The sequence below is a fragment of the Molothrus ater genome, chromosome 3, assembly GCF_012460135.2.
Source record: "Molothrus ater isolate BHLD 08-10-18 breed brown headed cowbird chromosome 3, BPBGC_Mater_1.1, whole genome shotgun sequence".
In the NCBI taxonomy this organism is placed as follows: Eukaryota; Metazoa; Chordata; class Aves; order Passeriformes; family Icteridae; genus Molothrus; species Molothrus ater.
The window spans coordinates 38,696,888-38,723,666 of NC_050480.2; the positions used below are offsets into that span (position 1 = coordinate 38,696,888).

Here is a 26,779-nt window from a genome sequence, read left to right on the forward strand (position 1 = left end):
AACTTCAAAATCAAAGTTTTATTGCATTCAGCAGGTGTTTTCAAAGAGAAGGAAAATATTACATTGCCGTTGGCTCAAATACTACTCAGACATATACCTTCAGCAATTGCATTAAAATCAATAGAACTGCTACAGCATGGAATGGAAAACAGAAATGCTTTCTTGTATTAAATGTCATGGCATTTCTATAATATATAGTGATTCAGAGCAAAAGAGATGGTTAAAAGAGAACACTGCTTGAAGCAGGTCCTACGAAGCTCCAGCAACCTGAGAAAGCCCCACTGGACCTTGTCCACTGCAAGACATTTGGATATTTTAAAAACATGCACACCTTCTGGACCCTGCTGGGCCTCTGGAGTTTAGTTTGTTTATTCCTAGACCATGAACACCTGTTCCCAACTGATAAGATGCCTGGGGAACTTTAAGGAAAGGCACTTCCTCCTGCTTTCCCAACATCTATTTGCAGCCCACTCTGAGCCCAGCAAGGCAAGGGATGGGATCACACAGCTTAGCGCCCCAAGGTTCCCATCCCTGGCATGGAGCGAGGCTTCCAAGATTGTTGGTCCAAACAGACCAAGAAATTTCAGCAGATTGTCAGCTTCTGGAGCAGGAAATACTGCATATGGCTCAGTGACAGCAAGAGAACACAATAATCTTACACATGTTTGGAAGAATGTAATATTTCACTTACCCTGGGGAGACAGAGAACCAGATACCAACATTTTTAGTAAACTTTTTGCTTGTAAATATTTCTATTTTGTTCTTATCACTACCTTTTTGATCACTGTATTCTTGTCTCCTTCCATTTAGGAACATAAAAGATGGGTTTTTTTGGGAAAAACATGTCCATGTAATAAAATTGTAAGCTATTGAACTCTCAAGAAGTTGTTTAAAATTTTCAGATTTCACTGTTTATCGCTATAGAGAATCAAAAGTAGAACAAGAAGCTTTGCAGGCTGCCTGATTTTCATCTTTCTGCACCTCTGACTACATTGAAAACAACTGTCATGTTACTGAACTTTGCAGTAAAATCCTCAGAATTTGCAGATGTATCAAGACAGAGTAGTTTTCTTCTCTTTAGAACAGCTGACAAAAGAAACAAAAGAAATGCCCCAGAGGAAAAGTTTGCTAACGTCAACAAGGGTAAGGGACCATTAGAGCTTGAGAGGACAGGTTACCACGTGAGAGAGTGCAGTGATCCAGTGTGAAACATTTATGTCAGGGGAATCATTTCAATCCCTCTGAAGAAACTATACTGTAACTACAACACTGGTACATTTGGACAAGTGATGTATTTTATTTACTTTACTCCGGAGATTGAAAACCAAGAAACTGAAAAAATATTTAAATTAATCAAGAAAAAAAACCTGAAGATGAAAAAGACAGATTAAAATTTACAAATTAAGCCTTTTTGCTTTTAGGACATTTCAGTTGATTTGTTAGTAATCATAATCAAGCTCTCAGTGACTGAGTTGAATATTACAGAATAATGATGTGCAGATAATTCACGACTTTAGAGTCTTTGAAAAATGACATGTTACACTAACACGATGAACAGATTGAAACCAAGAGAAGATTGAACTATTTACTACTTATCAGTACCACCACTGTGAGTAAAACATTTCGCTTGCAATGAGAAGACTGCTAAAAAATATATAAAATTATATCTTCAGTGTGTGGAAAGGAACAGAATATATAACTACAAAATTATAGACAGTTCTCCATGAAAGATAATGATTGCACCTTATGAATTCCTGAAGTAGTGAGTTTTATTCTAAAAAGATTTTATAATGACAGATAATTATAGTTCACAGGAATGATACAAGAAAAAAAAGAACTTTAAAAATTATCTTTTCGGCTGCTCTACAACAACAACAAAAAAATCCAAGGTGTTGTGGATTTCAGTATTCTTCTACTGACATTTGAACAAAGGAAAAATTTACCTCTCTCTAATAGCAAGTGCAGTATTAAACATGCTAGGCCAGATTTAGAAAAGTTTCCAGGCAAGAATACATGCACTATGATTTAAAAAAAAAAAAAAAAATCTCCAAAGCAGTCTGGTACCCAATTGCTTGAAATGAAAGGAAGTTAAATACCCCAATGATGACTAGGTGTGTTGATTTACTCTGCTGATTCTCACTGCTCACATGAGAATGATCATTCACTAAGTCGTAGAGACTCAGCCACTTGTGAAATCCTAACATAATATTAGCACTATGTGAAGTAATTGAGGATGGCTATTGAACAGTGAGCTTACTAAAAGACAAGATAAAAATGTGACAAATACCAGTTTTCCCTGGCTGAAAACAAGAATGTTCCCAATGAAGCTCTGTTTATATAGCTCTGACTGGTCTCATCTAACTCCCAGGACATGTGGGAACAGCCAACATCAGACACTCCAACACCAGAACACATCACAAAGTCCCAGCACCTAGCGGTCCACATGCATCAGGAGATATAGTCATTAAATGCCTTGGCACATCAGCATCCAGATTATCCTTTGACTCAGACTGGTTCTCCAAGAGGAAGTTCCGCAAAAATTTACAGGTAGAACTCAGTCCTCAGTGGATTGATGATTTCTGCATATGCCCACCAGAACATCCACATGCTCCACTATGCCAACAAATGTACTGCATACCAACTTTCAGTATAGAAACTTTGACACAGGCTTCCAACTGAGGGCTGGCTGTACTATCAGGCACTGATAATAATCCCATCATAAGAATCTAGCTCCTTGAATCATTAAACCATAAGAAAGGGAGGTAAATCACAGTATCTCTGCAATTAGGAACATGAGACACTTGGTGACAGAAATCATCCCTTCCTTAGGGGTTGCAAGGCAAATGTGACTCACACACACAGAGAAGAGATTAAACTGGAAATTTCAGAAGGAATCAGAAGGGGAAAAAAAATAGGAAAAAAAAAAGAGCAATGTCCAAAGGAAAAATGCAAATTCAGATCTACAAGCTTAGAGGCTTAGAGTAAATGAAGAACTGGATGTGTTCGTGCAAGACAAAACTACTTTCATGTGCATTTTTTATTTAACTAACAAAATCCAATGCAGATGGTAAATTAATTGAAATACTTAATAAGAAATCAGGAAATACATACAGAAATCAGCTGGAAAGCTAATAAACTATATCTAACACAGCAGTAAGAGAAAGTGGAAGTACCACTTCCATCAGTGGAATAAAGGAAACCAGAGCAAGCCGCACCTCTTCAGCACGGCTGTAGTTGCCGCCTGCTGGGATAAGGAGCCTGTGTCTATCTCCCAAATTGTCAATCTAAGAGAACTACTAATGATCACACACTGAGAGCCAGCAACCAAGCGAGAAATCTATTCCTGCAAGTATGAAAAGGGTAATTCATAATCTAAGTCCCTTCTCACCATGCCTTCAAAATAGTTTTGAAACAGTCATGATTGAGGAATCGCAGAATTTGTCAGTTACAGCATCGTTCTTCCCAAATTCCTTCATCAGGCCTGCCACAGAGTTCTGTCAACACCAACATGAGTTCCTTACGTAAGCAAGCATCACACAACTACTTGGATAAGGAATTTGGAAAAACAACCCCGTGATACAACTGCTTCTTTGACACTTCTTTATATACTACATCTACCTAGTTGAGAAACACCAGAGCTGTGTTAATTAACACATTTGGGTCTGACATCTACTCAGGCATACATACAAGGCCACCCAATTTTCACATGCAGCACTGACTCCCCCAGAAGCCGCCAGGGGACCTGACCATTTCTAGACATCAGGCTACTTGTTTTGACAACTAACTGCAGGAGTGACATTAAGTCACCAAGCATTACACCAAAGAGAACAGCCTAATAACTACATAATACACTGGTGGTTCAAAACACAAACATTAACATAATTAAATAAAGCAAAACTGAAAGCACAAAGAAGAGCAAAAGACTTTCAAAATAGTTTCAAAAGGAGGATGTGCAAGGAGAGAGGGACAAAGATGCCAGGATGAGCAAGCAGCTTGGACAAAGACGTCAGATGCTACCAATGGTGATGACCTCTCTAGGATTATTTTACTTTCTGCCATGGTGGAAAATGAGATCCAGTAAAAAAAAAAATACTGTTTACAGAGATCAAAAAAACTCAAACTGCATCTAAAGAAAACCTGACACATAAGTCACAAGGAAAGATTTGCACAAAAAAAAATCCTTTTGCTTCCAATATTGTTTACTGGTATTGTTAATTTTAAAAGAATGCTGGAAACTTAAATCATAAGCTTTAAAAATACAGCTGTCAAGAAGAAAAAAAAAGGTAGTCACTTCAGTGTGCTTTGCCATTCTCCATCAAGTGAACAGATGGCATTATTAAAATTCTAGTAGAGTGAAGTATTTATAAGTTCATTAGACAACACTAACTATACAAAAAAAGACAGCAATATTGCAAATAAAGCTGCTGGATCAAAATAGCATAAAAGTACCAATAAGGGTTATAAAATCACATTAATGAGTTAGTATATAAAAACAAATATGCCAAATAAAACAAAAGCACAAAAGAAATGCAGAAAAAAACTCTATAAAACAATAATTTATTTTCCAGGGTCACTTCCAAGTTACTCCATGCATTCTGAGCCTGAATTCTATAAAAAGGACTTCAAGTTTGACAGTCTCTACAGCAGCTGAAAGGGAAAAAGCCTGTTACATTGGCTTTTCTTTAAATGTATATATAAAATTTATACTATGATGTACAATAAGTAAGAATAAAACGGCTCCAGAAATACTGCACACAGAAATGTTATTCTCTGAGGTGATATTCTTAGGAAATAAACAAAAGGCCAGCCAAATTAATCTAGCATATAGGTCAGTGGTTTTAAATGCTGTGCCACACCGGCTTATTTGATACCTGAGGTGCTTTATCTGCACTTCTCTTCACTATTTTGAATTATTAGCCTACACTGAACTCACTTTGGAATCACTCATTTGTAACTGATTGCCTTACTTTCTATTGTCTTTCTTCCAGACACAGCAATGTCTTGACTTGGTAAAGTGGTGTCTGTTAGGATTCTAATTAACTTGAATAAGATGCAAATTCCTGTCACCTTCAAAATGTGCCAAAATGGATTTACTATAAAAAGAGATAGCTAACAAACTGAAAATTCAACTTTCACTCCAAATTAATATATACCAGTTCCCATATGTGCAGATTTATTCAAATGCACACCACTTCTCTCTGCAACTTTTATTAGTACAATCTGTGTTAATGTTTAACTCCTTTAAGCACCCTGTCCTCCCTGCGCTTATTTTACACAGTCTAGCATGTCATTCTTGGAAAGTCCTTGCTTTGATACCTACATGGAAAATGACTCAAAGAGGGACATGTACAATTTCAAAGCACGAATCTTTCTCCAGAGTTTAAAGAATTGCATGGCACTTTTCCTTTTGAGGGATCCATTACCACAAGACAACATTGATCTGTTGAAGTGAGTCCAGAGGAGGACCACCAAGTTGAGTGGAGGGATGGAGCACCTCTCATATAAGCAAAGGTTAAGAGAATAGGCAATTTTTTCAACCTGGAAAAAAGATTTTGGGGTTACATAATTGCAGCCTTCCAGTACCTGAAGGAAGGCAACAAGAAAAGACGGAAGAAAACTATTTACAAGAGCCTGTGGTGACAGGACAAGGGGGAATGGATTTGAAATGAGAGTTGGTTTAGATTTGACATTATAAATTCTTTACTGAGAGGGTGAGGAGGCACTGGAACAAGCTACCTAGATAAGTTGATGGTGTGCCATCCCTCAAAGTATTCAAGGCCAGGCTGGATGGGGCTCTGAGCAACCTGGTCTAGTGAAGCCCACAGCAGGGGGCTTGGAGCTAGATGATCTTTGAGGTTCCTTCTAAACCAAACCATGCTATGATTCTATTACCTAAACCAGCAGTTGGATCTGATTAAGTAATAGACAATCCAGTGTTTTGTCAATGTTTGTCTATTACTTAATCAGATCCAACTGATGCCATCTCAGATCAGAATACCTGAAACTCTTTTCCAGAAGAGATTAAACTACCTAGAAGGGATTGTGGAGGTGCAGGTCCACACGAGCAGAAACCACTTTGAGCCTGAACTGCCACCTCTGTGCTCTCCCCACTGCCTTGGGGCAGTTTACAGCTGTAGCCGAGCCATAGATATAATCTACAATTACATAAGCAAAACGACCAGTGCATGGGAAAGGCTGGATATACACATCCAGGGATGGAAGCTGAGGGCAGACAGTGCAGGCTTCAATCAACTACAGAGTTATTTCCTGGGAACAAGATGGTTCTGGTCTGAGTGAGCACCACTTGAGCTGACAGGATTCATTGGCATTCAGTTTCCTAATGACTGGGCCATTCAAGACCAACTAAAGGAGCCTGAGATTCCTAAGACTTTCGAGGAGGCATTGAAAGTTGTCTTTGCTAAGATGATTGCTACTTATTTCTTTTAACATGACAAGTTCATTCATACATAATAGCTTAATATTTAATAAAACAAAATGCAATTATGGCTTCCTTCAGGCTGGAAACACAGACACATCCTCTTTAGAAAAATGCAGTAGTTGCAGTGATGTCCAGATTTAATGGGATCTTCCAGTCAAAGAACATGATGATCACATCAACATTCATTTCTATTTATTAGTTTCCTTTAGCACAGGACTGGAATAAGTAAGACGCTTTAATATGTTTAAGGCACCTGTAGAGCATGCAGAGAAAGGTTTATGTAAGAATTCACACTATTCTCTTCAAATCTTGAAATATTTCTTAAAAATCAAGACAAGCACTGCTAAGCCATACCTCGGAGTATACTCTTTCTTTTGGTCCATCCTGCATCTAAATGGTTTAGGATTGAATATTTAGATGATAGTATTTTAGGAACAGGTAAATAGGAAGGGCATTAAGATGGAAAATTATCTTCAGCCTCCTAGTTTTGAATTATTTAGCCAAATCTCAAATAGAAAACAAGCATGGAGAGAAACGTGCTTTGACAGCACAACAGATTCCCTAACCTTGTTCTAAAAGACGCCTGTGATTCCAGTAACTGATTTACACAGTATTACTGACTTTAATACTTTCTTTTCCATTACAATTCCAGATATACTGGAAGAATCCAAACCTACTCCCTCATTTACTTTTTTTTTTGCGTGCCGACTGTAGTCCAGCAATGAAATTGGATAAGGTGTGCCTACAAAATCAATGACAGGGTAAAAATGTGTTCGGTTCCAAGAAAAACCCATTGCTAGAGACTACAACTTTTTCAAAAATATTTGGGAAAAAAAAAAGGACCTATTATATTTCAGTTTTGTCTTGGGAGAAATATGACCTAGAAGGCTAGAGAAAATTTATTCCTATGAATATCAAATACAAAAGATTAACATAAAATCAAAAGCTAGGCTCAATGCTTTAAATGGGTGGATGCACACTACTGTGCAGCAGAGAGTAGAAAATAATGGCTGGCTTTCCAGTAGAAAGACTTGGCAGTCAGCTGTGTGGTGCAGACTGAGTTATGCCCCCAAAGACACTTTCATATATTGAGGGGTAGTTTAGAGTGCAAAAATAAAGGAAAACAGTCTTTCAATTTAGTTTATCAGTTGATCAATGCTAGTCATAATCATAATGTACATAATTTGATCCACAGAAAACACAGCAAAATAAATATTCAGAAATAATTTTTAGTGATGGAATCCTGTGTTCTCCTACTTAAAATCACTTTATAATTACAAAAACAAGCCCAAATCCTTATTAAGTACTTTAAAAGTTCTCATTTAAAATATTACCCAGTCACTAAACTTACTTCTTTTTCTGTACATAATTTAGCAAGTGTCCTTTAATTTGATGCATCAAAGGATTTCCCACAAACATAAAACAAGTATATAACTGCATGCATTCTTTTAGAAACCTACTCTAGCATGCTGGTTTAAGTTGACAGCGATATTATTATAAACAGGACTTATTAATTAAAATGCAACTTGTTATATCCTAGAAATTAGGGTTTTTTTTAAGCCCAAAGAAACCCAGGATCTGTAGCATCATGGGAACGGAAAACAGCAAGAAAAAGAAAAAAATACTACATATTTGTTTGCATCTATGGGGTGCTAATTAGTTGAAAAGGGTGAGTGTCTCAGCCTGCCATCACCAAGAGATTACACAATCCACACCTCCTTTCCGTAGCCTACACGCATCTAGTCTTGCTTTTGTCCTACGTTTCCCCAAAGGGCTCTCCTTTCAGTACATAAGGGAAAGAAGGAAACCACTTGATAAAGCCACTTCACATCCCTATCTTTATTGGGAACGTCGCCAAGGATGTTTACAAAAAGCACGAGTAAGCTGTAATGGGATAAGCAGGTAAGCTGTTTTCTAAGCTTCTCTACTGACAGAGCAGCTCAGTTTTTCACGTATTATGCCACAGTATCTTTGAAACACTAATCTTCAGAGCAGTAATGTTCTAGTAAATGCTGAAACTCGTAGCGAGAAAATTTGTAAGATTCTGAATTTGTCCAAGGACTCAATAAGACGAGGGTATATAAGCAAGTTTGGAGGGTTCTTCTGATATGAGCTCAGTATGAAGGGCAGGAGCAAATACTTAAGTACTGACAATTTTTATAAACCTATTTTTTGCATAGAGTAACTTCTTAGACAGTCACTGGGACTACATCTTTAAATGTGTTTTAGGAGCAAAACAACAAGTACTTTGTATCATCAACCCAAAGAAAGGCACCACTGTTCTGCTGTATTTTTCTGCAGCATTTCAACTGGTCATAAGGACTTCCAGATATGTTTTCTATGGAAAAATACATTCTGCTTTTGCATTAACCGAGGCCTTTCTATTAAAATGAACAAAATGAACTGGAGCTTTGTGGGTTTTTCCCCTGTGTATATAGATGCTGATATCTGGAACTCAACATAGACTTTGTGCAACCACTAAAAGGAAAATTTGCAAAGATGAAATACGTCAAATGAAATACATTTAACTAAATACAATCTCTTGCAACTAATCTGAGGTACTTTCAAAGCAAAGGTCAGACTGAGATAACATGATTACTGAGAAGTCAGAACAGAAATTCAATACTTTCTCTGGATTCCTAATCTGTTTCCTTTAAGAAACACAAGAGTTTCCAAGCCAGTTTCCTCTGATTCCTCCCCTAGGATTGGATCCTGGACATGTTTTAAAAACATTTGCAAAACCAAAGGTGATATGTCCAAAAAGAGGTCCTGGTAAGAATGAAAAAATGCCGGTCCTTCTTTTACTTTATTCTCCTTATAAAAATGTGTGAGCATGTCACTTACCACAGCAAAGGTTTTCATTAACCTTTTGAGATGCACAAATGAAGCCTCAAGGATATGAAAACAGTCAGAGCAGGAGCCCTTATTAATTTCTTTTTTCTAAGAGGTAAAAGTGGAATCAGAGTTCACCAAAGTTTTATGAAGTCAGAAAGCTCCTGACTTCCTGTCTCTGACACAAATCTCCCCTAATTACTGTACAAAAATTGCTTCTGTTTCTGCACTCTTTAAGAAAATCCATCTTCAGAAAGAGTAGTAAGAGATAACCATACCTGAGGGATTTGGACATATCATGAGACAGAGAGAACCTTGAGACCAAGGAAAATCGTTCTGTTACTGTAACATGTAAAAAGAAATGGCAGACCTTGGAATGAAAACCTAGAAAAATTGTGTCGCTCCTAACAATCCTAGAATTAAGAAATATATTAATATATATTTTAAAAATTATAAGCCTAGAGAGGTAGAGAAAATTTAGTAACACCAGGCTTCATTCTGACTATTTATCAAAAGGAAAATAAGGTACAAATATTAATAAGCTGACACTGAGTGCTGATTTCAATGCCTGAAGTTCTACATAAAGAGAATCACTCAGAAAAAGCCAATAATTTCTTAAGTCTGTACAAGAGAGAGCTCTTCAAAAACTCAGCTAATTAATTATGGAGCTGTGAAAACTTCCAGAGAAAATAAAGTATTATTTGAAATAATCTTTTACTTTAGGATGCATCATAAAAGTAAAGAAAAACAATTATTGTAACTCCAGTACTATCCAAAATCTTATACACATTTATTAAGAATGAAGAAAATCTAAATCAAATATTCTCTCCCTTTAACTAGATTTACAAGAAGAAAAAAGAAAAGAAACAAGCTGAACTTCCAACACGACATTTATTCCTGAGGATTCTGTGTATACAGTTTTACTCCTTTCATTGTTGCTATTAAAATAATTATTTTGGCACTACTAACAATCAGAAACCCAGCCAATTAATTTTTTTAAGCTGCCCCCAGAAATATTGCTAGATTCTCTCAGCATCTGCATTTTCCTAGAAGTGCTCCAAGAAGCATCTCCACACATAGCTGATGGACAGCTAGATAAACTAAAAAATGCTGAATTCCAAATTATAACAAGTTACCCACATTTGTGAACAGAAACTGCATTGCCATTGTCACACCGCAAAGAAAACATTCAAATCACCTATACCATCCAGAAAAACATTTTGGTGAGTTTCTTCCAAGTGTGTTTAAAAGAATCTTGTTTATGTCCCTATGAAAAAGGGCCATCTTGGCCATGTTTAAATAAATCTGACTGTGTAGAAACATACAGTGGTAGTATTTATTCCAGAATTTGAGCCTGTGCATTCTCCAATCAAAGACCTATTTGGGAAGTACAAAACTGCCAACATGGGCCAGTAGTTCACTCATCAGTGTTTAGATCTAAAAATGGTCACTAAAAGATGCTGGACTGAACCATGACAAATGACAGTATTTCTGTGATTTCCTATGTTTTTGTGACTCTACAATGTTGTTCTGTCACACCTACTGTGAATTTTGAAGAGCCAAAATTGTTTCTATACCTGCTCAAACTGTGTTGATTCAAAATTTGATAACTTTTATTAATCAGTGCAACAAAGAGTTTTTGATGAAGGAAAAGACCCTCTCAGAACCTGAGAAAATACTTGCAAATGCCCTTTTCCTCTATTATATGGTGCCATTTTCTCTGTATTTAGATGAATATTTATATATTCACTGTACTTGGTGTATACAGTTGGCTGCCACCTCAAAAACTGAAATCTATCAGAGATTTATAGCTACTGTTTACTCCTCAGAAATATTTTTTTTTTTTAATACAATCATATTGGTAAATGGGGAGATCACAGTTATTTTCTCCAAAAATTGTTTTGGCCAGAGAACAGTTGTAAAACACAACCTGGCAATAGCACACATTTGTAAAAACAATTATCTGTAAAACTAAAATTTTGTTTAAGAAAAGTAATAGACAATAGGGAGAACTAAGATTATTCTTCAAGCGCATTCATGATTGACCATGAAACACATGATGGCAAACCAGCAGGTGTCACAATGACATGGCTTCCTAGGTAATACAATGCTAAAAAAGCACATTCTGGTAATTTAAAATTCCATTTGAAATAACCTCCTCTTCCAGAAGGGCATTCACTGTGTGGGTCATGACAACTCTGATTTAAAAAGAAGGGTTACTGTGTAGTTACTAACTTAAAAAGTTGTTCTGACAAGTCTCCCCAAGTGTTTACTGTAAATCCAAAAATCACTGCCAGCAAGTCCCCCAGAATAAACATCTCTTTGTTGCTATACAAATACCTGATGCACTTTGTGAAGATATTTCCAAGTGTTCACAATGAACCCTCTTAGACTGAATTAGTATAAATGTAACAAGTTTGTTGCCATCTCCCCACTCCAGTCACCAAAAATTGATGTCAGTTACACCCAATTGCTATAAACCCTGCAAAAATTCACAGGCATTTCTCCTCCCACACCTATTATTGAATCGTGTCTTATTAATTTCCTAATCCTTGTTGCTCATCAACACCATCATCCTTTTTTTCTTTCCCTTTCACTCCCTATACTTAATGACAGATGAAATTAAACCAGCATGTTAGGATAAGGACCAAGCACCCTGTAAAAGAGCTCCCTCCTGATACATGAACAAACAATAAAACAGACAAAACATTCTACCTTTGCATTAAAAAAAGAAATGTGAGAAAATCTCTTAATCACTGTTACTCAGCAATTTCAACTAGAGAATCGTTTTTTTCCTGTAGCCAAAGATCATCACTTATGGGTATCTCTGCATACTGCAGGTTGAAAGAAAGAATAAAACAATTTAGCTCAGTACTGCAGCTAACATAAGTCTGATTAAGGTGCTGTCTCCAAAGAGTTTCAAAGATGCCTTATTGTTTTAACTGAAGAGACCTCTTGCAGCTTATCCACGAAGATCCATAAACAGTGTGTTATGGTATAAGAACCCAGTTTCTTTTCCAGCATATTCAAATGAGTTAAGACAATCTGACTCACAATTCTAACAATGGATGGTACATAAATCCCAGAGAAGCATAAGAGAAGCATAATGACAGACAATAGTGACCCTATTCTGCTGGACCAAAAGTCCATCTACTCGAGTTTGTAGCCTATGACAATGGCTACTAACAGCTCATTTAGAAAGGAAATAGGAAAAAAGCATGAAGAATTTACACTGTATGAAAATAATAGAAAACACAGACTACAGATGTACAGAGTATTCTTACTCCAGTATGTCCTCAGAGCAATCAGATGCTTATGAGTTTTCTCAGCTGGAGGCTGCATCAGGATCATAGTATGTAACAGCTCTTGATGAAGTATTTCTTCTTCGGAATGTGTCTAATCACTTTTTGAACCCATTTACATTTTTAACATCTCAAATATATTATGCTAATGGGTTCATAATTTAGGCATGGGTTGTGTGAAAAAGGACATCCTGTTGTTTCAAATCTGTAGTCAATTTGTTTTGCAGGGTGCCCTTCATTCTTCTGTTATGGAAAAGGTAAATCTGTCAACTGTCTTCATCACTACAGTCATAATTATCAAACTTCTGCTAGAGTTCAGGTCTTTTGCAGACTAAAAAAATCCCTTTCTGTTTGGTAGCAGCACCATCATAGTGTAAAGACAATAAGGAAGAAAGGCTTTATAAAGAGATAATATCCCTATAAGAATCGGGGGTCTTTTTCTGGCTGAATTGAACTAGATCAGCTAGTCAGTGCAAGAAATTCTGATCTTGTTAACTCCCTCCACAATAACAACAAGCCTACAAAAGAACACAAGACCTATGGAGAGTAACTGAGCATCCTCAAATTTCATATAGTTAGATAAGTAGATGTAAATGTCTCCACAGAACTTATAAAAATCAGAAACAATAATTCTTCTGAGAAGAAGAATTATGTTGTTCTTCAACATAATTAGGCAATTAATTCTTTGTTAGCTTTTCCATCCTTATGCTTAAACAAGACAAATCCTTCAAGTAAAATTCATACTTATCATTGGCTCAACACCAACTGACACTGGTTGTATAACCCATTATAATTTTCTGCAAAACCTCCTTACACCTGGGCTTTAAGTGTTTCACAGGGAAAAAAAAGATCCATTCCCCTCAGAACTAGAGAAAATGACCATACACAACCTCTTCCTCTTCCATAATTGACAGCCAGACATTTTGCTCAAACTGTCTAAAGAATTAAAATAATTAAACACAATTAAACTCAGTGGACTGTTATCCAGGTTTATTCACCCTTGATAAAGTCAGGTGAAGTGGTTCCTCCAAGCCTCACATGATGCCAGCCAAATAGTTCATTGTTCCCCTCTGCTGTGCTGATGGGACTGTTAGCTTGTCACATATATTCTATCAACAAAGAGATCAATGTAAAAAAAAACAAAACTTCCTTTCTTCTTTGTTTTTTGGACTTCTTGAAATACAGATAAAAGACATCTACACATCTGGTTACCTTTGCTCTTCTAGGTATCCTGAGGAGGTGGTAGTACCTGTACAGAGCATCTGAACTTCAAATTAACCTCAAATTTCCACAGTGACTTAATGATGCTTCCTGTTTGCTTGCATTTGGCTAAGCTCTCTATCTGTTCCCAAGCTCTAATGGCAGATTTTTCCACTGTAATCCTAGCATCCCTCTTTGAGATGCAAGAGCTAGTTCAGTCTAGGCCTAAAGTAATGGAGGAATTAGGGCTGTAATTAGTAATGTAGAATTAGGACTTGAATATCACCAGGTCCTGATTAACTTTGCACTCAAAGCATGGCTTGGATCTTGCCAATCTGCACTTTCCCAAAACAATATTTGGGATCAGATGAGAGGACCAACACCTGCCAGGACTACTCCAGATGGTAACTTGGATGTAAGATCATATTTGGGTGTGAAGAAAAAGCAGTTTAGCCTCATAGATGTCTCATGCCATGCAACTAGGCCTCAGAGGCGAAGATCAACCAAACCTTTTTTTTAATCTGACACTTCATGAGATTCTTTACAATTTCTATGCATCGGGATTTAATTTTCAGGACAAAGGAAGTTATACTATCCTAGTGTGCATCCATTTTTTCAGAGAGCTTATGAAAATAAAAATTCCTCTCAGAATACTGAAGTCCTCTGTAGTGAAAATTGTCTAGGAATTCCATAGTTCACTTCTAAGTTCTTAAACCTCAATAATCTTCAGGAGGATTTTTTCTCAAATCCCTGGATTTTTCTGTCCAATATTTGTATCTTTGAAGGTCATTGAAAAGAGTTCATCTCAAAATTTTGTGGGTTTGCTTGTTTTTGGACTTTTCAGTGTCTGAAATGTGAGTACATGTTTTGAACCAAATAATTTCTGTCTACATGCTTAATAACACCTTCAAAGTATTTGAATAATATTTGTGACACAAACAAAACTCAATGTCAGCTAAGCAGAGGCAACAGGGTTCATTTCTGTGTAATACATGTATTCCTCCTACAACATATTTAAAGGAGTATAATCTCCTGAAGGAGCAATTAGGGAATGTATAGAAGTAAATCGATGGGAATACAATCATACTTAGGCCTTCCTCCTGCTGAATGACGTGGCAATATAATTTAACTTTCGTTCATAAAACATGCAAAAAACCCAAAAAAAACCAAAAGAAAACAAAATCAGTTTATTATAGTCTAGTTGAAAGATATTTGACAGGATTTATTTCATGCCCAGGACAAGGAGTATGAAGAAGTAATTTTTGGACAAAGAACTTGATCTACCACCGGCCACTAGGACAAATAAGAGGAGTATCTATGACTCACCATGAAAAGTATATGCTTTAAATTAGCTGCACTAAATCTGATCTGATAAACACAGGACAACTGGATTAAAATTCCATCTCATCATAGATATTTTAAAAGATAAAGGAACCGAATCACCATCATGATTAGCTAAATCACTACAGAAACACACACTGAAAATTTTTTGGTCTTCAATAAGCCTGTACTATGTCTGTGATTTACTGTTCTGTGTACGCAACCAGATTTCAAAGCCTTAAGACATTAGAGCAGTTTCAGAAGTAAAATTTCTGCTGAAAATCCTCACTAATAGCCAATATGAGGTTAAGTCAAATATCATTGATTGCTTCTGCCCACGGAAACATGAGAAACATCCATTTAGAGCATGGCATTAACATTTATATCCAGCTAGACATCTCCAAGATGAATTTTCATTCATCCTCAGGGCTTCCTGTACTTCCTGTGATACAAAAGAGATGCAGAATTTCTATACATATATAATATACAGATAAGACATTGAGAACTTTGCTGAACTGAGTTTTCACTACTTGCATACAGAACACCCATGAATAAATATTCTTTATTTGTGCACATGTGGTGTAACAGACTATCACACTGTGCGACTGCATACTTCCCTTTCCTCAAAGATGTAAGTCTCATTTAATGGACAGAACAAGCAATGCTAACATCTGCAATTATTTTACATTTTGTCTTTTTATCCTTATTGGTCAATCTTTGATTACAGGTCTTGTCTAGCCAAGATTAATCAAATTAATACTTCTATACTTGGATTTAAAAGTCCCATAAAAGTTAATGACTATTCCCTTGTTATTTCTTTCTTTCTCAGCTTACAGACCATGGGAACATTCCTACTCCATTTCAATGCAGGTAAAACAGGTTAGCTGACATTGACATAAATAATCATTATTAAAAAAAGTGTTGGCTACATGGGTATACACTCTGCACATACATTAGCAGAATGGATCTTCTCCACCAATTACTGAGATTTTTTTCTCTTGTTGACTTGATTTTTTTTACTCTAAAAACTAAGGTTGGTTTACAGGAAAGAAACAATCTGAAAACAAACAACAGCAGGGCCAGACAACATTCAGGAGAACTGTCTTGCACAGGAGGGAAACGGTTTTGTATTGCACATAATGTTACTTAACCCATTATTGAAATACGATCTCTCTTATACTGCCCACTCTAGAAACGTTCAACATGTGAAGTGAAGAGAAATCATAAGAAAAGTAAAAAATCTATTTCTCAGTGTGATAATAAAAGAAGCTCCAAGTCCTAATTTACCAAAAAATTGAGGAATGACAAAAATGAACATCTGTTTCTTTTCTAATATAACTAGCAGTAGTGCACAGAAAATGATTCTGTGAAGTCAGGCTTAGAAATAAGGAGAAACAGTGGTTTTGAGCAGACAGAAAAAACAAACACTCCTAATACAAGCTTAACAAAGACACAACAAACATTAGTATAAGTACATGTTGAGAATAATTGCTCTAGATATAATGTGATTAACATAATTAGTTCAAGAGGGAACTCAGACCAAGCAGTGACGTCTACTTCCTAAGACCAAACATATCGTCATTAAAGGATTACCCTCTGCAAATCTCTGACCATCTAAACAATTCTAAATATGCAGAAGTCCAGAAAAACAGAAAAATCACCTCCTTCACCTGACCCACTCAAAAAAACCCCCAAAACAACCAGACAATTAACTCTCACACTGCTCAGCAAATTAAAAGAAAAAAATGTACCATGCAATTTTTTGTATCGTTTGGAGTTTGCTAGTGATAAACATTCAAATAACAAAGAATAAAATTAGCAACTGCTTCAACATTGAGACACACGTTGAACAAAAGACTTCATCATCACTCAAACCTCAGTATTACCTACCAAGAGGCCACTGCTTAGTAATTCTGTACTATCAATACTTTTAAAAAATCCTATTCTATCTTACCTAAATATCCTTTCATTTAACCTTTTCTGTCCAAAAAAACAGACTGACAAGGTAATAGGGAGAATTTTTTCATTAACTCCTCCTCAATATTTTCACAGCCAAAATAATAACTTACAAGCTGATTTTGTGATGAACTTGTAAGCTGATTCTCTTCTGATTAATTAAGAGGAAAAAAAAAATATTTTTGGTCAGACAGGAAACATACCATTTCACCTCAGACAATTATACTGAATCTTTCAGGAAATGATGCAGCAATAAAACCCTTTTTAAAAGCAGCGGCACAATACAACAGTCTCCCAAGATACCTGCTTCTTCTGTATGCCTGACACATGTATTCCATTTTCATTATCTGGACTAAAATGGCATTCCTATGCAGAGCTCTACCACAGAACTGGGAAGTTCCTTCACCTGTCTGCCTGTGAAATACTGATACTAACATAAACTTTCTAGACACATGAAAAAATGGTAACCTGCAAACTATGCCATACAAAAGTCTACCAGTGAGTTTTTATCTCCATGGAAGTGAGGACTGCGCCAAATACACAGAGAAATAGGTTCTACATAGTAAAGCTCCCTGCCATCATCTTATTGCAAAGCTCCCATACCGTCTCAGTGATTTCTCATGGGCAGCACTGACTCCTTCCTCACACCACAGCCAACAAACTCCAGCTCTCCCCTCATCCAGCTAACCCACTCTTTTATAACACCCATCCTTACTGGACACAGCTGTGGCCTATTAAGGGCAGGCCTGTTCCTAATCTTTGGTGATTAACACAGCTGCAACTCTTCAGGGGTGAGCTTACCTTCTGCACTATCTTTGTTTGCTTACATTCTATCCCCATTATTGCAACTTTTCTGATAAAAACGTTGACAATTTTGTCAGTCTGGATATTATCCCAGGAAAGTAGCACCTGTCAGTATCATAAGTTACCTTGGTTCAGACCAACAAGTCCACCTAGACCAACATTTCGCATCAAACAGGCCATTGGCAAACACTGAATGAAGAGCAAGAACACAGCAAGCAATTCTTCCAGTTGGAATTGGAAAATACAACCTTTCTGTCTTATTTTGATGAAAATTAAAAAATAAAATCCAAGAAAGGCATCAAAATATGTAAATAGTAGGGTTTGGTAACAAGAAGCCCTGCTTGGATGTCGCAAACATAAGCACAGCAGGGGTGCATCAGAATAAAACAGCATGTCTGCAGCATCAAGGAAATATTAAGACACCCTAATTATAAATCAAGGAGGTTGTTAACATGTTGCCATATCAGTTCCTCTGGCCTAGGATGAGGAGAAGTCAGAATTGCAACAAGCTGTGGAGCACCACAGCAGTGACAGTCTCCAGATATCCTTCACCTACAGCTCTACAGCTACTACCCTGCACTACAGAGCAGGTATCTCTGCTTAGTCAGTGCAAAAAGGCACAGTCCTCAGAAAATGACAAACCAAGAATAGGCTTCATTTTTTTTCTTTGTAATTCTGGCAGCAAGCTGACATCTCTTTAGCATACACATACTGAGACATATCCTCCTTACAGGTATCTTTTTATATACAGTATCCCTGCTTATGGAAATGCATGTCAGCCATCCTTTCACCTATTTAATAACCTTAGGCGAATTGCAAGTAACATGCCTCTAAACACTACCTTTTAAAGGCAGGAATAAATAACATAATTCAAAGAACAAATAATGGAATAATTATTATCTAATGTAGAAATATGTACTTTGGTATTCCTTAACAATAAAAACCTAAGTATAGACCTGCTCCCTAAATAGAGCCACCCATCAACACCTCTCAAAAACTCACTACTTTGTCTCTTACATGACTGTAGCCAAATTTAAAGCTCACCATGCTGATATCTAAAAACCTGAAAATGCAGCAACAGAAATAACTTTTTGTATTTTTATTAATTATACGAACTTTATTATGTGTCAATGATGCAGCCTAGTATAGTTCAAAAATTACAGCAATGCCATACTTATATGAAGCAACTAATTTCTAATTACTTCATTTTTTTTAAACAAGTCAATTATGAAATATCAGGTTCCTGGAAATGCAGTAAGCCAATTGCACTTAAAAGATTATAAGTTCTGGGTATAATCAGTGTCATATCATGTACTGAATGTACTACTTTCCATTCTTTTTTTTTAATTGTATTTATTAATTACTAAACAACATTTGAATTAACAATGACAAGGCACCTTAAGTTCCCACTATACATAGCTTTACATTTTTTGGCAAATTTGGCTGGAAAAAAAATAATGTTCACAGCTGTTAATGTTTCCAGATTTAGCAGTAATTAAACACATGGTCATGCACTGTGCTGAACATGAGGGCCATGGGAAGTGATGAGTTTTTTCAATTATATAGGCAGCTTTCCATGTAGAAATTCTGTGTCAGTACAGTTTGTCCTTTCTTCTTAATATAAGAGGTAATTAAAAAGATTAGGAAAGACATCTACAACATTCAGTATCAACAGTGTAAAAGATGCACATCTGGCTTGTAATCAATGTGTTTAGCCTCTTATTGTTGTGGCAGTGAAGTTTCAAATAATATAATTAAGGTTGGAATTTATAAATATTTTTCTGAGAAATTTGTTGGGAGATGAGGATCTATCCAGCAGCAGAGTCTAAAGCTTTCCTAATATTATGGTTCTGGCTACAATCATCTGCCACTTTTGCTTGAATGGTATGAAAGAGGACAATGGGAGAAGTCTCACGAGTTCTGTGAGTACTATATCTAGGCATCTGGAAAAGATGTCCTTCCAGCTGATTGACTCTGCCATGATCTGGATAGCAAAAATTTAAAACTGAAGTGTTTGTGTATTACAAATAGAGTTGTTTTGAAATTCTGTGTGCAATAATAGAAGGCCTGGGTTTGTTCTGAACATGTAATTTATCAGTAGAAAATAGAGTTCAAAAAGTTGCAGTGAATACCCAAATATCAGCTTAAGCAGCATTCCTTTCTCCAATATACCAGGAAAAGAAAAAAACAAGTTAAAGAAAAAAAAGTCTTATAATTTCAGATAGATTACCATCACAATCAACCTGTCATGACCAAATTTCAATCTATCAGTTTCAATCTATACACACTGAGGACTCAACTCATTAGATTTTGGGATATAGTTATACCTTAAACACTGCAATGATTCCTGCAATCACTGCAATGATTTAATGATTTCCTCCCTTTTTAATAATTTAGGTTTTAAAAAAAACCAAACCATTTACAGCAATTAATTCAGTGAATCTCAGTCACAGATAAATTTTGGTTCATTTAAGTCTAAATCAGACATTTCAGTTCATACTAATGAAATTCAGATAAACTACCCTGGCTGCAGGCCCATTGACTTCTGGCTGAAGAGTACACACAGCTGGATGTCTGTAAATCAGGCAGGACACAATTTCTGCATATAGGTTAATGACTGTCCTGCGTCACCAACGTGTAAGAGTACAGACACTAAGCCAGAGACCTCAAACAGCCTTTTGCCTGCCTGGCAACTTCCTCATAAAAACAAAGCTCACTTTTCCGGCTGTATCACATTACATGATGTGAGCATTTGTAAAGTAGACTAGACTGAAGCAAAAGGGATAGAGGGAAAGTTATACCCCTACTGATGTAAAGTGACTTAGGCTACACAGTCACTTCAAGTCACCACAGATTTGTGCTGACACCAAAAGGATCAGTTGCATCCTCTCCCTGTGGTTTCTCAATGCCACCATAACTCAGGCAGTAGAATTTGTACATATATAACATGAAATGAGCAAATCATCTAGCAAATTTCTTTCCTGAAATATTCCTTTCTGAAAGATTAGGATATGTTGTTACCAGAAATACTTTATATGACCATAGGCTTTATCTTTCTACAAGAAATACACAGACAAGGTTCATTAGTATCCATTATATTCTATAAACAAAATGCATTCAAATTAACCTGTTTTACTTGGCAAGTGTAGTTTTAAATCTGGTTGTGCATATTTTTATCTAAAATCCAGCACTAAAGAAGACCCATCTGCACGACTGCCTTTAGTGTAATAACTATGGCCACCTTAAAGATGGCAGTCAGCAAAAGGGAAGTAGTAGGGAAGGCAGAAAGACATGAAGGATGATAACAGAATGATGCTAAATGCTAATGGTAGCATAACTATTGCTTGACACTTTGAATACAAGTTTGGGAAAAATTAGCCATAATATAAAATTTTTAAAGTATACGAAAAAACCAGACAAATCCCACTGTAGTACCTGTTCACATTAAAACTACACTAGGATAATGGTCAGCAGTCACTTTACTTTAGCAGTTGCTACAAAAAGTTTCACAAGGACTTCCACAAAAATTTATCTTTCATTTATAGCCTTCTCCCCAAAAATTTGAAACTTTGAGCAACTGGTAATAAATTCCACTAAGCAAAATATGATTCTTGAAGCTAAAAATTCTCCAAAGCATTTATTTTTTTTTAGCATAAAGATCCTTAACCTACACTATGAAGTATGTTTCAAACACGGAGTGATTTCTAATAGTGATTTCAAGCACCTTAGATAAAATTACTATTTTTAAATGCGCATAGCTCATAAAAACAAGAAGTATAAATTTCTGGTAACATGAAAGTATTTTTCATCATCTTTTTACAAAAAGCATTGTCACAACCTATTCCCCTGATTCATAGCACTGTTTTTCTGATTGTTGTTGTGGATTATAATAATAGGCCTCCTGCGGTTCTGTAGTTTGCAAACTACCAGGAAAGTAGCAAACAGTCTATTGCTATACACTTCTATTCTCCTGATAGGTAATCTCTTTAAGCCAACAAAAAATTATTCCCACCATAGGACGATATGTAGTCATTACCACCAAAAATCTGGCTCAATATAGCCTTTTCCATTCCTTGTCCACCATCTTTTTATCTTATTATAATTCTGCAGAAAACACCATCTTCTAGGAAGTAACAATAGCCCCTCTATTTAAAATAAGAATGATCATTAGAACTGAAACCCCTAAACACCTTAGAGGTCAGCCACTGAGCACAACCAGTGTTTCTTCCCTAACTTTCTTGGTAATTTCCTCCTTTGCATTTTACCTGGTACATTACAATTCATTGTTAGAATTGCATGAATCTTATGTTTGCAGAAAATCTCACAAAATTTAAGATCATTACAAAATTTATGATATTTGTCAACACAAGCTGGCTCAAAACAAAGTTTTCTGGGTCAATTTAGCAAGGTATTTTACCTAATGCAACACAACAGAAATACCTCCAGAATTTAACACACTGAGTTATAACGTCTATGTCAACATTCTTATCTAAACTTGACTAAATTACATGTTGCAAGTAGGAACTTTTGAGATGGTATATATGCTATAATTTACTAAAGCATACTGGATAATTTTAATTCAAAACTTACCAATTTTTGATCCAAGAAAACCAAGTAATGTTTTCAAAATAGATACTAGAGGATGATGGACAGTATTTGCAATTCAAAATGGGTAAACTAAACTTCCAATATTAATACCAGCATATTTCAAAAAAAAATACCAAAAGGCTCAAAATATTAAAAAAATTGTTAGCCTATTTTGCCTTCAAAAACGGCAGAACCTAAACAGAAAAATTATAGTATTCAAGTTATACCAAAACCAGATTTCCTTTTTAAATCTGAAAATAAGCTGTTCAAATGAGCTGTTCAAAGCTAAATATTAATCACAAATAAAAAGCACTTACCTTCTTGTCTGTTATTTTTCCTTTTTAGCCATTTTTCCACAGTTTCTGCACTTACACTTTCTGACACAAACTCATCCAGTACCTGGGGGTGAAGAGAAAGATACGCCTTCACTTTTTCATCTGTTAAGCCTGAAAGAGAGAACATTAATAGATTACATTATTGGTGTGAACTCCCTCATATGAAGAAAATACCTGGAGACCAGCAATAATCAATATCCCTTTGTTTAACACACTGATTGAATATATGACTACTTAAATAGAACAGAGAGAGCAATATCCTGTCAAAAAAATGAGCTGCACTGTAGAAAATAGTAGAAGCAAAGTGTAGCCATACAAGATACTGTGTACAAAGTCCCCTGAAGGCATACACATAAACATTACCCATGAGAAATAGCCAGGTAGGAATTCATGACTATGGTTGTGACCATAAAATTATTTCCAAGCTATGCAGGATGATATAGTGATAAAGAAACTGGTTAGAAGGAGATAGAAGAAGGTGAGCTGGGATGTCTCACAGAGCACCAAATTCAGTGCTCTCACTGCAAATGGCAGCAAAATCAACACAAAATATTATGGAACACCAAAATCATACGCAATTTTCAGATTCTAGAATTACTTAAGTTACTTTAGATGTATAAAATGTTTTCACAAGCATGCTCCATTGCTTTAATAACTTAGTTATCAAAATGAAAATAATTGCAGATAAAATGTATTTATAATATCTGCAACAGAAAGAAAACTCAAGTAAACATTTCAGAAAAAGAAGAACTATTCAGAATCTCATATGCCTTACATTCATAAATAAATTTTCAAACTCACAAAATTATTATCTGATTATGCACTTTGCAAATCCCCCAAACAAAATGACTGGCCACAGGCAGGTGAACTCAGCAGTGCTGAGGCTGTCCTAAGAGGGAAGCAATAAAAAGAGCCTGTCCTGAGGGACTTGGCTCCAGGCTACCATAGAGGAAATAGGCACCCCAGTGCAAAAGCCTTAATGAGATATGAGGGGAAGAGAAGTAACAACAACTGTAATGACTCTAATGAGATACGAGGGGAGGAGGAGCAGCAACCACTTCAATGACTCTAAATATGCCATCTTCTCTTGTGTCTTGCATTTTTAAATATAATAGTAAATTCTCCACAGAAAGCTGCCAGGTCTCAGCAGAAAAGAAACTCCCCCTGAACAACACTGACCTCTTTCAGAGAGGTACAAAATGAGATCAATTCTCCTATTTTGTGTTCTTTGCACAGTATCAGAACGTGATGAACGTGATGATTTGAATGCTAGTCAGTGATGGTAAAATTTAAGATTTCTTACAAATGTTTACTGTGAAAGTTTTCAGGAAGCAATACCAGAAGACAACCAAACAGCTCTCATCTGCAAACCATCAACCACCTACACAACTTTCCCTACACCAGCTGCACCACATCCCTCACCCACATCAGCCCCCAACAGCTCAAAACTGCTTTAAACTACCCTTCCTTTTAATCCAGAGGTGCAACTCCTGCTGGATATCATAACCTCAAAGAGCAAATCCCCATACATGAATCACTTGAATAATAGCTTATTGAGCATCCTGATTTTCGTTAGTGAAGAAGAAAAGGTATATCATAAATCAATAAGAGAAGTAGACAATCAGCAAGTGGGGTGAAAACAAGCAAAACCCTCCTATGTTGATTGTTTAACCTTAGGTGAAAGCTTGTAGAGGTAGATCATAATGCAGCTATAAAGAAGTACAAGTGCGAAATGAACAAGACAGAAAAATGTAGACCCTTAAAAAAGTATTTCTAATTTCATAGTGAGAAAATCTGAAAAGGAAACATGTTTTAAGAATCATTCAAGAGAGTACCACATTTTAAAGATTTAGCCATCAAAATGTTACACTTAATCAAAATTTATCTGCCCTTTAAGTTATACACTAAAAATTATCAAAACAGACTTGTCATAAAATGTCTGCTACTTTCAAGTTGTCTTTAGACTGCAAAAAAACCATCTTTTGCTTCTAGTAAAAAACTATGACCCAAAAAGATTGTAAAATTAGCAACTGGAATTCTGAAAGGACTGATCTGTTTCTTCAGTGAAAATAACCTTTCTTTCTTGATCCAAACCTTTAAATGTTGTGGGTTTTGTAAAACACACATCAGAATTCAATAAAATGTTAATTTGAAATAAGATTTCAGTCTACAGGTCTCAAGTTTAATATCCAGATATTATGCAACTTCAGCAACTTAAAGCTAAAAACTCTGCTTTAACCTTATACAGAAAAGTAATTCATGGAGCTGATATAAGAATTCCTAAAAAGTCTTTAAATTACCCATCTTTATTTCACTAAAGGTATCTGTGCAGATGTTCTTTCTCCATGTGGGATTTGTAGATGGGAGCAAGAAGAACAAGATTTACAACTATGTTTGCAGAGTTAAAAAGGAGTGACTTAAATCTATTTTCTACATAGATAAAGGCAAACTTATTGGTCAGCTTCCAATTGTTAGCCTGCTGCATCATAAAATACACCCTGCAAACATACACACAAACTCACAACCAGAACTAACAATAACACATTGTAACTTCACAAAATGTAGAAATATAAGTCTTTTCAACAAAATTTTAATGGTTTGTGTTTTATGTGCATTAAGGCTAAAAAGTGTTGTAAAGATACCTGAATGTAAGAGCATTTTACAGCTATGCAGAAGCAATTATTTTATGGCATATGGAAAGCCTTCTTGATTGTAAGATGCACATCAGAATAAAGTTATTGCATAACAACATGCACACACTCGCCCTCTTGAACATTCACATGCTCCTGAAAACTTCCAGTACATGTATTTTTGTTAAATATTATTGACCTCTCTATCTGACCTCTCTATTGAAGCATTGCAATCCCTGAATTCTGAAAAATGCAAAAAAAACCTCTATTTGAATATTTAGAAGCAATGATTATTAACAGTTACATAAAAAGGACAATAACACACCCACACTCAGGAAACTGAAGTTTATCATGCCAGTCAGGTGCCATTTACAGAATAACAACAAACATAACACAAGCCAATGCTGGTTATTAATTTTTCTGTTACTAATGTATTGGTCCTAAATATTTGGGACAGCAAACTTTTCTACATTCACTCACATTAGAAATATTTCTCCTCTTACTACTTCTCCCCTCACTGCTACTTCCCATGACTTCCAGTAATGCAAGGACTTCTCTCATTCTTGTTCATCATTTCTTGTGTGGAGCATCAAGTGTATGCGTCAACAGTGCCTAGCAAAGGAAAAGGCAGCAGGGCCCACATTCTTAACTGTGTTGGTCTACATACTTCCTCCCAAGCAGCCCAAACAAAAACTCCCCTCACTTCATTTCATGCATCCCCAGAAAGCATCACCTCTTGTATTTGGAACCCATCTGTCCTCTGACAGAGCTGTGACAGTCACCAAAGGGACCATCACTCAGGAGGGCTGAACTCTGGCCACTCTGCAGGCCAGAGAGCACAGAAAGACTGGAATAATTGCTCTGGGAATTAAAGGAGGAATCTGGCATTTGATTTGGATGTCCATTCATTCCATTTATGCAGTGGAGTTTGCCCTCCATGCATATATCCTGTTTAATTAAAAACACACCAAATCAGCTTTCTCTCTTGTATTCTTATTTTAAAATTATCAACTCACATTTCAGTGCTGCTATCTGACACAACTTGCTGTTGTGTTTTATGCACACATTAACTATTTGTTCTGAATTTGTAATTTAAAAAGGAAGGATACACACATATCAGATAAGCTCTTCCTCTTTTCATTCCCCTCTGAACAAACTCAAGCTACAGCTGCCCACCACTTGGGGCAGCCCAGCACTCACTTCTTGACCACCACACTCAGCTATGTTGCGCAGATCTCAATTTAAAATGCTCTCTTTGGCCATGTCATCTGCTTCTCTGGTTTATAACTCCTTCATCCTTACTTTTAAGCTTTCTTGATCTCCAGCAATGAAGCTGAGGGAAAATTGCCTCAGCTGAGGTTGATTGCCTGCTGG

At 36.1% G+C, this 26,779-nt stretch overlaps 1 protein-coding gene across 4 annotated transcripts in view; it reads right to left on the reverse strand.

The window, feature by feature from the left end:
- The window catches only part of PDE10A (phosphodiesterase 10A), a 344,241-nt gene that overhangs the window by 71,633 nt on the left and 245,829 nt on the right, over positions 1-26,779 (reverse strand). For all 4 annotated transcript variants that reach the window (XM_036379649.2, XM_036379648.2, XM_054514177.1 and 1 more), the window contains one exon: positions 22,758-22,886. In XM_036379649.2, the coding sequence (XP_036235542.1) occupies positions 22,758-22,886 (129 nt within the window). The remainder of the gene's footprint in view (positions 1-22,757; positions 22,887-26,779) is intronic.